We start from the raw sequence: 12,118 nt of genomic DNA, 5'->3' as shown, positions 1-12,118 counted from the left end.
AAAAAAAGGGCAAAAAATGCTTCCTTTAAAATAAACTAAAAATGAGAGAGAAAAGTATGTTTATTTAATAAAACACTCCTTAAAAGACGATCTGCATATTAAAATAAAGTAATGTTTTAAAGTATTGCACCTGGTATTTTGGAGGGAATGATTACAATGGTATATTTTGTAAGAGACTGACAGGAAACATATTGTCAAGCGCTGTTTTCTTTATTAGACTAATAAATAAATATGACAAGAAATAAACACACTCAAACAACTATCTTACATGTTCGGCGACTGGCAGCCAGACAAAACCAAGCCAAACCACAATATTCATAGTTCCTTTTTCGCTGAGTATAAAACTCAATTTCCCAGAGTTGCAGAGTTTGTGTGAACAGCGAGTCGCCCAATAAACTCCTCCCATAACAAGACACGGAGTTCAGCGTCTTGAATTGTTCAAGAGAGCATTGAGCAAACAGCACACGAAACCAACAGTGCTCAAGCTGGTAAGTATTTTATCTCATGTAACTAGAAATGTTTAGGCATTTAAATAGCACATTCGTCCTGTCAAGCGAAGATTTTATGTAATACCCTGCGTGTATTTTACAGTCGACACCCATTTGCCCGATAAACCGAACACGACTGTCTTGTCTCCTTATGTGATTTAATATACCGAACTGTTTTGGTAAAAGGTTTTATTTGTCGTCGACCCGTAATGATGTTACCATTTAAGGAGCTTTAGACCAAATTCAATGTTATTGAAGAGGCTACTACTACATGTCCCAGGACTTGTGTTACACTTTGACCCATGTAATATCTGTGAGCTAGCTCTCAAATTTCCTGAGTTATTAAAACGAGCATGCAATCATCTTTAAGAGGTCAGCCAATATTAATCTTGTGGTTTCCAGTGCTGTGGCTATTTTAGTAAAAGTTAACTTATTACAAAACCTGATAAAACTCTCTGAAGTATTTATGTCCATATATGTGCAGTTAGTGCCCCTTTGAGCCTCTATTTGGAATAAAATAAGAGTGCAAAGAGTTTGAATAACCAGTTTTTTGAAGCCGCATGTTCTGAATCAGCAAAATGTTGTTTACTTGAGTGCTGCGAGTTAGTACACGATTGCTTCATTCCTCCATTGTTAACTTGTCAAGATTGACAACACTGTATACAATTCAGTGGTGTTTTAACAATTACATTTACTCATTTGCCTAGCAAAGTATCCTTGTTAAACATTTCCATTTGTTGTCAAATAATCACTGATTCTTCATGCTCTCTGCAATGCCTGACAAACCTACTTTTGCAAGATCCTTTTTTAATTTAGGGAAGAACTGAAGTGACTGTTGTCAGAAAATCACATGCCTCTTGTTACTAGTGAAAATGTGCATTATCAGCAGTACTGAACAGAGCAGAACAGAATAAATGTTAAGAATATTTTAAATTATATTTTATTAGTTTATATTATTTTTTTATATTTTTAGGAGCAGTTTTATACTGTTGCATCTTCTAATTTCATCCCTGTTAAAGCATTGATGCTACTTTATACTATCTTATACTAGTCTAGCCACTACGCATTCAGGCAATTCACTAGCTGATTTTAAAGTTTTAAATGAAAATTGATGCTATTTTCTAAATGCATCTTATAGATCTTATTGTGAATGATTCATTTGTGTAATTTCTAATCAAAATGCCATAACGGCATCTTCTGGTGCAGTTCTCTGCAACTTCTTTCTGAAGTATGCAGGATTTCTCCAATCATTTTTACCTGCTAAACCCGTGCACCTGCAAGCTCACGTTCATCTGCCTCCACTTTTGATCGCAATGCCCACATAACCCAAATCCAATCAACAAACTGATGCATAGAACCCTGTCCCACATTTTTTCTTTTTTGATAATCGGATGTACGTCATCATGTCACAGTTATGGAAGAAAACATCTGATGCTACTTCTGTTTTCATTTACCATGGAAATGTTTTTAGCATAAGTATTTATCAAAAGGCTCAACATTGACCGTCCACTTTCATAAATCATTGCAAACAACATTGGGTCAGTATCTGTACACCCTCACACAACTTGTATATGAGTATTTTGCAATAATCTATTAATTACATCTATTTTTAATGATTTATAGTGAATAACTTAATATTGTATAATTTATTTATGATTTGAATTGGCTACATCAATCATAGTGCTTCGTGGGATAAGTGTAGTATAAATTCATGATTACAAGTACAACCTTTTTTTTACTTATCAAATGTTGTAATATTCTAATTCATATAGATTGATTGAAATGTCTTTAGATTATTATTTATTTTATTTTTATTATTTTTTTGTCAAGTGACTGACAAAATGAGACCCTCCAGAACGAAGTCCACTGGAAAAAGTTGGCAGTCACTGTTGCACCTTATTAGTGTGCTGTATATTTCCCTCAAAAACAAAAAGTGAGACCATCTGCATTAGCAGTTCAGCTCTTCTAGGCCTTTCTTCAGTTGAAAACATTGTCCATTAACTGTGCTTTTCATTTGAACCAAGAGTGTCTGGTGGCACTTCGCCAGGCTCAAAGTTCTGCAGGTGGCGTTGCATACTGCAGACCCAGAGGCCCTTGTGTTGTCCTCTGGTGCAGTCGATTCACACACTGCCACAGTGAGAAACCTTGGCAGCATGAATAAACTACTTTTGTTTATGCCTTTACTTCCCAACAGACCAATTCAGGGCGATATCAAAGCTAAAACTAGTGTTTTTGAATAATTAATGCTGGAATTTGTGCTGTGATTTCTACATCTGCATGAGAAGTAGATTTCTGTTTGTACTTTGCTTCAACTTATTACATTGTCACTCTTTGCCACTCTTTTCCCCTCAGGCTCATGAAAGATAACGAACAAGAGGAAAATGCTACATTGAGAGAAGGAAAAATGGATGCAAGACTCCATTTTGCACATTTAGCAAGATATCCACTTTGGTTATCTTAGCTTCAGTTTCTCACAAGTCTACCAAATGGTATCTTGTATATTAGTGCATATAACATCTTAGCCTTGAGTTTAAACTTCACTTTTTCAACTGTGAATTCAAAAACCAAGACTCAGAATGTACCAAGTAGTCCCAGGAGGTGCAGGAGGAACAATCACTGATGGTGCGCCCATCAAGAAGATAAACAAGGACAGTCGCCCTCTAGTGGGGGCTGGAGTTATTGGTGTGATTCTGGTGATTGCAGCAGTGACTGCATGGTGTTATTATATTGCCTCCCTACGTAAAGCTGACCTGCTTAAGACAGAATTGCTTGATCTCAATAAGGATGGCTTTCTCATCCGCAACCAGGCTGGGGGGATTGTCCTGAAGATGGGCTTCAGGTCAGTATGCATGGTACTTATATTTTTCCACTTATAAAAGCTCTCCTTGTTTTATAACCTCTCAAATATTCTTGCTGATTTCAGGTCTGGCACACTTGATCTCGACTCCTGCTCGAAGGAGGGTGTGATCCTTCGCTGCTCGCGTTCATTTGCTGGCAGTGTGAACTTCTTCATTATGACAGTAAAGCCAAAGGAGACAGTGGTGTGCTACCGTGTGCGTTGGGAAGAGTTGGAGTCGGATCGGCCAGTGGAACATGCCATGTCCTACAATGAATCTTACTGGTATGGTGGTGCTGAGACTGCTGTTCAGCATTGGCCTGTTGCAATCTCGGGACAGCAGGCACCCAAACCTTTTGTCACCAGCGACGTGTACTCCAATCGCCATGACTTTGGTGGCATCCTGGAACGCTACTGGCTCTCATCCAATGCAACTGCCATTAAGATCAATGACTCTGTGCCCTTCCACCTGGGCTGGAATGATACAGAGAAAACCATGTACTTCCAGGCACGATATCAGGACAGTCCTTACAAACCTGCACCTGGAAGGCCTCCCTATGCTGAACTTAGTTACAGAGTCTGCGTGGGCCCAGATGTGACCTCCATCCACAAGGTCATGGTTCGCCGATACTTTCCTAAACCTAACAAAGTTCCTGCCAAAGAAATGTTCCGGCACCCAATATGGTCAACCTGGGCTTTACACAAGACTAACATCAACCAGGACAAGCTTTTAACTTATGCAGAGAACATACGCAAACATGGTTTTAACTGTAGCCACTTAGAACTTGATGATCGTTACTCCAGTAAGTATGGGGAGTTTGAGTTTGACACACAGAAGTTCCCAAATGTTTCTGCCATGTTTCAAAAGCTCAAGGCCGATGGTTTCCTAGTATCCTTGTGGATACATCCCTTTGTGAATTATGATTCAGCTAATTTTGGGCCATGTGTACAGAAAGGGCTGTTCGTGATGGAGCCGACAGGCCAACTTCCTGCCTTGGTTAAGTGGTGGAATGGCATCGGTGGAATCCTAGATTTTACCAATCCAGAAGCTCGCAACTGGTTCACGTCACAGCTTCGCTCTTTACGCCACAAATACGGCATTTCCTCCTTCAAGTTGGATGCAGGCGAGACCAACTACTTGCCCTGGCAGTTCAGAACCCGAGCCCACCTCCCTGACCCAAGCACCTTCACTCGCCGCTACACCGAAATGGCCATCCCTTTCAATGAACGTGCTGAGCTTCGGTCTGGCTATGGCTCTCAGAACATCTCCTGCTTCTTTCGTCTGATTGACCGGGACTCTGTGTGGGGCTACGAACTTGGCCTTAAGTCCCTGATCCCAACCGTCCTCACCATCAGCATACTGGGCTACCAGTTCATCTTGCCAGACATGATTGGAGGCAATGCCTATCCTAACCGTACAGATGGAAATGGCAAGCTACCAGACCGTGAGCTCTATATTAGGTGGCTGGAGCTGTCTGCTTTCATGCCCTCCATGCAGTTCTCCATTCCTCCATGGGAGTACGATGATGAGGTGGTGGCTATCGCTCAACGGTTCACCGAGCTACATGAAACACTTGTGGCTCCCAGAGTCATAGAACTTGCTGGAGAAGTTCTGGACACTGGAGACCCCATAATTCGCCCATTATGGTGGATTGCCACCAGTGATGAAACGGCTTATAGAGTTGACTCACAGTTTCTGATAGGAGATGACCTAATGGTGGCACCAGTACTGGAGCCGGGGAAGCAAGAAAGGGATATCTACTTACCAGCCGGACGCTGGAAAAGTTACAAAGGAGAACGATTTGACAACAAAGAGCCAATACATCTAACTGATTATCCGGTTGATCTTGATGAAATTGCTTACTTTGAATGGGTTCAGTAAGACTTATGGAAAGCATCTGGAGTTCTGAGCATGTCTTCCATTTAAAGTGTTTGTGAAGTTGTTGATTTATTTTTTTCAGGGAATTAGCTAAAGTTATTTATCCAGGGTTTAAATTCTACAATGTAAAAGAGGACACTTTAAGAGTAAGCTCCCGGTTGCACATTTATGATTCTTCATCAGCTTGGCTGTGATATGTTTAGTGCCATTACAACAGCTACACATGCATTACATATCTGAGGTTAATGTCTTAATCCGTGCCTTGCATTTAAACAGTGAATGTCTTCAAAAGACCGACCCAAAACCTTAATAAAATGAAGCACTGATATGCGACTGGCCAAATAAACAACCTTTAAGGAAGTTAAGGATTTATTGATGGGCTGTGACAGGTAATTTTGCACAATGTTTGATTCATGTTCTCTAATCTGCATTTTTAAAAAGGGAAACTTTACCAGTACTGTACAAAAGCCTTCATCTTGCAAGGTGTACTTTATGAATTACTTTATAATGTCGTCCACAGGGCAAACCAATGGATTTCTCTGAAATGTACGATTTTGCAAATGTATATATAACATTAATGTATGGCTTTTTAACTGCAAGCAATCGCAATGCTGCAACCCCTATATACATTACAGTAAAGTTAGACGTGCATGCTTTTGTGAGCATAATCTACCATGCTCATGTCTCGTAAGCACCAATACTTGAAATAATCACATTAGAAGTTTGTATGAGTGATGGGTTTCTGTGGCTGCATTGGAAATGACCAGCAGTCTTTTTTTACTCTACTGCTATACTATAGTATTTCATCATGTAGTGCCAAATACATCACCAACAGGCCTTGTTCAAGCATTACTCCATTACTGCCACATTTACAGAAACGTTTCCATAAAATACAGAAGTTATTTTTTCTGTTTATATAAAATTGAGAAGTGTGCTGCTCATCTTGTTCTGATTATGCTGTTCTACCTAATTTTTGTGTTTTGCAATAATAGCACAATGCTAATATCTAAGTCAGTTGATCTTTATCAGATTATATTTTTGCTGTGCAAGGGTCACCTTTGTGTTTGTTGTGTTTGTTTAACGCTCTTCCAGCATGCCAGCAATCGAATCTCACTGCAAGCTTTCTCTAATCTACGACCTTCAAGCTTATTTTTAGCTCTTCCCACACAACTGCAAAAGCGCACTCATCCACTCTGGTGATACAATGAATCTGTCAAGCAATGTGTCTGATCTAAAAGAAGCTGCAGAGTACATAGACATGAGGCAGCTGCCTTTCCAGTTCTTGTGTACCTCAAATAACAGTTTAGAATGTTGCTTCATGGTATTTTAATAACTTGTTTGTAGAGAGATATCTTCTGTATGGGCTAATTCTCTTCGCTGGGACTATGTTTTTTTGTGGATTCTACCCTGAGGAGATCTTGTTAATAGGCTCCTGACAGTGTGGGCCTCTGGTTGACCCAGTCAGACTCTAGACTGCTGATGTTACAGAAACTCACCAGCGCAAAACCATCGTCAGCTTTCAACAGACTGGAATTTCATGCTTTTCTTTTTGTTTTGTTTTTGTCATAAAAACATTGCGTGAACATAATTGTCCAGGAGCAAAGATGCTGTTGGTACATCTCAGACTTTGTATGTGTGTGACTAATTTCTATTTTAAAACAAATGTTAGTGATTGAATGTATTTATTCATCTTTTTTGCATCAAACTATGCATTTTCCTTTGTTTAAACCAGTGCTTATCTGAGTTCAGGCACGAGTGGACGGTATTTGAATTTTATTTTGAGATGTCCCTCTAAAGCCATGCTAAAAGTAGTCATGTCTCAGAATTTTGTTTGACCAGCTGCCTACTTCTCCAAAGTGTCACAGGAGGGCAGTGTTCACCTGCTTTTCTACTCCTCCACTTTAAGCTTGTGAAGTGTGTTTGCATGACAAGAAAATCTTGTACTTTATTTCAGAATTTTTCTCTCACTGAGTGTAATTAGCCTGATATTGAAGTAAAATGGTACCATTAAACTTTTGACCTCCCTCAAGAGTTATGAGTTATTAATTGTACTTTCTCCTCTGCATTAATTGTACTGCCCCACATCAGCGATAGACTGTGTCTTCAGTGGTCGAATGATGCCACCCACTCACTATTCAGTTCACTATTTTCCCATTTGATAGTGTTGAGCAGCACATGGATTTTGGCACTGATATGCGCTGCAGTTTCGGCTTGTCTTTCCAGTGGTTATTAGTTTAGTTTCTTTGGTATTATGCAGTTGGTTCTACCAGCCTCAGACCTCTGTGTAGCACAGTATGGATTTCCACCGTAAATGAAAAAATTAATGAAGGGTTTTTGGCATGATTTTGTTGACTTTTGTCACTCAAATTATAATGCGTTGTTAAAAGTTTCCAAGTATAGTCAAGTGCAATAGCAGATGTTTTATTTTAATTAATTGTGATGTGGTTATCTTCATCTACATACTAGGAATGTTTTGTACTTGCATGTATGGCTGTGCCATGATAACATAAGACAGTGACTTATAATTTAGATAGTTAGTTGCAGAGTCAGGTTATACGGAGCGTTATGATTGCCGCTTTGCTCAGTCTCCATCTAATTTTTCTTACTGGCGGATTGGCACGCATCTCTTCGCTAAGTTAAAACGAGGCTTTCAGACAGGGCGGTCATGGGTCCATGGATTCATTGAACCTCCAGCCTCCTCTAGTCTCTCACAGGAATAGTAATTATTGCAAAGCAGGTTAAGCCTGATCAAAGTTTGAATCAGACTTTGGTCCAGCATTGAATAAAGTCTCCTCTGAGAGGCATCTTCTTGGTTTTTGGGCCCTGCTCATCATTGGTAGATAATGACACAGTGTTGAGGTAATTTACAGGTTATATGGAGGTTGCCCTGGATCAATAAATCATTTAGTTGCGTTTGGGACAGAGGTGGAGTAGTGATTTGATGAGCAGGAAAGGGCAAAGACCAAGGGTGGCCTGACAGTAATATGTTTGGGCCATTCGTTGGACAAGACTTGCAACACAATACCACATTAACAGAGTTTCGAGTTTCTTTTCTGTTATGACATTTTTAATTTTAGATTTAATACATTGAATACATTAGCATATTACGTAAATTTGAATCATGTAATTAGAAAAAATAAGCTTTTCATGTTTCTGGATTTGTTGTGTATGATTTATTGATGCAAAGAGAAAAATGTTTTTATAATGTTATTAAAATATAATATTAACTTGTTCCTTTTGGCACTCTTATTTCTTTTAATATTTGTTTTATCAAAATATAAGATGGGAGGAAAGAAATTCAGTTTTTGCGTTCCTCAGAAAAACTTTGCGCTTACTTGAGAAACTGCAAAAGCATTCAAATATAATTTTTTTTCCATCATCACCTTTTTCACCTACTTTTCAATTAAGATATAATATCTAATATATTATAATTTACTCACCCCCATGTCATCCAAGATGTTCATGTCTTTCTTTCTTCAGTCGAAAAGAAATTAAGGTTTTTGATGAAAACATTGCAGGATTTTTCTCCTTATAGTGGACTTCAATGGAGCCCAAACGGTTGAAGGTCAAAATTACAGTTTCAGTGCAGCTTCAAAGGGCTTTAAACGATACCAGACGAGGAATAAGGGTCTTATCTAGAGAAACGATCACTCATTTTCTAAAATAAAAAAATATAAAGTTTTAACAATAAATGCTCATCTTGAACTAGCTTTCTTCTTCTTCTCTATTAGAATTCCGGCAGTGTAGAAACTGCTAAGTGTATTACTGCCCTCCACAGGTTAAAGTTTGAACTAATTGTTATATACTTGCACTAGCATATTGTATATGACAATTTAGTTCAAACTTTGACCTGAGGAGGGCAGTAATACACTTAGCAGCATCTACACTGCCGGAATTCAAATAGAGAAGAAGAAGAGAGCTAGTTCAAGATGAGCATTTATGGTTAAAACGTATACGTTTTTTTTTTTTTTTTAAGAAAATGAGCGAAGGTTTCTCTAGATAAGACCCTTATTCCTCGTCTGGGATCGCTGTAAATTGTAATTTTGACCTTCAACCGTTTGGGCTCCATTGAAGTCCACTATATGCAAAATAATCCTGGAATGTTTTCATCAAAAACCTTAATTTCTTTTTGACTGAATAACGAAAGACATGAACATCTTGGATGATATGGGGGTGAGTAAATTATCAGGAAATTTTAATTTGAAAGTGAACTAATCCTTGCACGATTGTTTAAAAAAACATAGCACATTTGCATGTTTAAATTTGCTCAGTCTGAGTCGCACCTTCCGCATATAATTTGCTGCTAAACAAAAAACTACCATTAGACAACCCCTCTAAAGACTAATATGAAGAACTACCAAGATTTTCTTTCTTCTGGTCACGTCTTTTCTTGCCTAGGGCACCAGGTGAACCTGGAAAGCCAGTGCTGCCTCCCCCCACCACCACACCCCACAAAAAATAGGTGCCTCAGGATAAAATGAATTCAGCCCTGCATTATCTTAGATTGAATATTCCATCTCCATTTGAAATGCACACAAAAGAAGTAAAATAGTATTGAACAGCATGAACGTTTAGCCAACTTGAAAGGATATTCACCCCAAAATGACATTTCTATTATCTCGCATCTCAACCTCATGCGTAACACGGAGATATTTTGTAGAAATAAAAAAAGAAATGTTTAAACTGATCCAACCCCTTGAGCTAAAATGCTTAAAAGAAGCAATTTTGTTGTGAATGGAGCGTTCGTGCTTTTACTTGAAGTATCCAGAGTGATTTGGACAACATGTGCCCCTTTTAAAATGTTGGCGCTAACCAGGTCACTAGCTGGTGCTTTAAAACAGGTTTACTTTGCCTGTCAATGACGCCTCCCCGACATTGATTTGCACTCACGGCCTGCGCAGAAGACACACACTCGTATCGATTAGCTGTCTGTATTCCATTCCTCAGAAATCAATGCTGTTTGTGGCTTTGCCCGTCTACAATGATATAGTTTTTTTTGTAAAGTGATTGGGATTAAAGACAGCATTCTAATATTGTTTAAAATTAGGCTTAATGTGTCGTGGGAGGGTCCTTTTAATGAAGAGGGAGGAGTCTACGATACGCTGTGGCTTTTGATAACGTGCCATTGCGTTCGTCCCTGATAAATAGCTTTGTTCTTGCGCGGCTGTTGTTTATACCAGCAGAAGCTCAGTGACTCATGATGACACATTGTGAATAAGCGCACTTGTGCCCCAAAACAACAAACAACGCGGCTGTTCTCATTTAGACCCAACTGAAGCGCTCGTTCCACCGCTTGGTGATGGAATGACCTGTTAGACAAAATCTGTTCAACATTTACTCCAACTGTGCATTCATATCTTTTACATCCGCTATAAATGGATTTGTTTGCCGTGGAACTGTATATATTCTTCTCTAAGTTCAAGGTATCTGGAGGCGTACAGTTTGTATTTTAATATAGTGTTTGCTAGTTGGTTATTCCATGCAGTTACAAGAAGCTCCTTTAGGGGGCAGTACAGCTTCACATTGATTCCCCTTTTGATAGCATTGTGGACCTCAGCCCAGATGTGATCAACTGGAAAAAAAAAAGAGAAGTGCACCTACTCTGAGCTACAAGGACGACACAAACCTGGCAGAGGCCCCCTGCACTCCCTCCTGCCCTGCCTTATGCCCACCTGCGTGCCCATCTGCAGACGAGTCCCGCCAGTTGTTCTGTTTTTGTGCCAGGGTGAATCAGGCCTATCGGCTCCACTCCCAGGTGTGTATCTGGCTGTCCCCCCCACAACAACACCCTGAGTGCATACTGCTAGTCTTCCTGGGAGGAACCAGCGATCAGATGTCTAAAAGTCCACTTGCTGTATTGTTGTTTATGAGAAGGAATAGAACCAGATTGTGTGCTGGCTGATCCAACTGCTGTTTTGGCTTCATATCTTTGAGTTTGTATGCCGTCAGAGAAGCAGAGGTGGGGTTTTATACTCCTTAATATTTGCAGTATTTATATCATATATGTATGTACAATATTCTTGTTTTCCCCCAAAACAAATTGGCTTTCATATCACGTGATTATAGTAAATGTCTAAACTGACCTTTAAGTGAACATGAAATCAAAATTAATACTTTCCTGATATTGTGCACAGTTTAGTAGTGCATATTATTCTTAAAGGTGGCCTAGAATCAAAAATTGAATTTATCTTGGCATAGTTAAATAACAAGAGTTCAGTACATGGAAAAGACATACAGTACATTGAGTTTCAAACCCCATTGCTTCCTCCTTCTTATATAAATCTCATTTGTTTAAAAGACCTCCAACGAACAGGCAATTCTCAACATAACACCGTCTGTTACGTAACAGTTGGGATCATTAATATGTATGACCCCAATATTTGCATATATGCCAGCCCATGTTCAAGGCATTAGACAAGGAAAGGCAGTATTAACGTCTGGATCTGTGCACAGACTAGGTAAGCAAGCAAGAACAATAGTGAAAAATGGCAGATGGAGCAATAATAACTGACATGATCCATGATATCATGATATTTTTAGTGATATTTGTAAACTGTCTTTCTAAATGTTTCATTAGCATGTTGCTAATGTACTGTTAAATGTGGTTAAAGTTACCATCGTTTCTTACTGTATTCACAGAGGCAAGAGATCTGTCGCTATTTTCATTTTTAAACCCTTGCAGTCTGTATAATCCATAAACACAACTTCATTCTTTATAAATCTCTCCAACAGTGTAGCATTAGCCGTTAGCCACGGATCACAGCCTCAGACTCATACAGAATCAAACGTAAACATCGAAGCATGCATACAGCATGCATGACGAACATCTTGTAAAGATCCATTTGAGGGTTATGTTAGCTGTGTGAACTTTGTAAATGCACTGTAATATGGTCGAGAGCTCGTGTGGCAGGGAGT

The 12,118-nt window shown here is 39.1% G+C and overlaps 1 protein-coding gene across 1 annotated transcript; it reads left to right on the top strand.

Annotated features, from left to right (window-relative positions):
• The first annotated feature begins 373 nt into the window (after positions 1-373).
• Positions 374-8,389, top strand: myorg (myogenesis regulating glycosidase). The gene is made up of 3 exons (XM_067376313.1): positions 374-488; positions 2,841-3,327; positions 3,412-8,389. The coding sequence occupies exons 2-3, from the start codon at positions 3,065-3,067 to the stop codon at positions 5,204-5,206; spliced, it is 2,058 nt and encodes a 685-aa protein (XP_067232414.1). The 5' UTR covers positions 374-488; positions 2,841-3,064; the 3' UTR covers positions 5,207-8,389.
• The last annotated feature ends 3,729 nt before the right edge of the window (positions 8,390-12,118 follow it).

Source organism: Chanodichthys erythropterus, chromosome 22 (genome assembly GCF_024489055.1).
Source record: "Chanodichthys erythropterus isolate Z2021 chromosome 22, ASM2448905v1, whole genome shotgun sequence".
Taxonomy (NCBI): domain Eukaryota; kingdom Metazoa; phylum Chordata; class Actinopteri; order Cypriniformes; family Xenocyprididae; genus Chanodichthys; species Chanodichthys erythropterus.
This window is presented reverse-complemented; position numbering and strand designations above follow the sequence as displayed.

Excerpts from the sequence above, each read along its gene's own strand:
- myorg (XM_067376313.1), top strand. The coding sequence starts at position 3,065 with ATGTACCAAGTAGTCCCAGGAGGTGCAGGAGGAACAATCACTGATGGT. Across the intron at positions 3,328-3,411 it reads GTCCTGAAGATGGGCTTCAG|GTCTGGCACACTTGATCTCG; the intron begins GTCAGTATGCAT and ends TGCTGATTTCAG.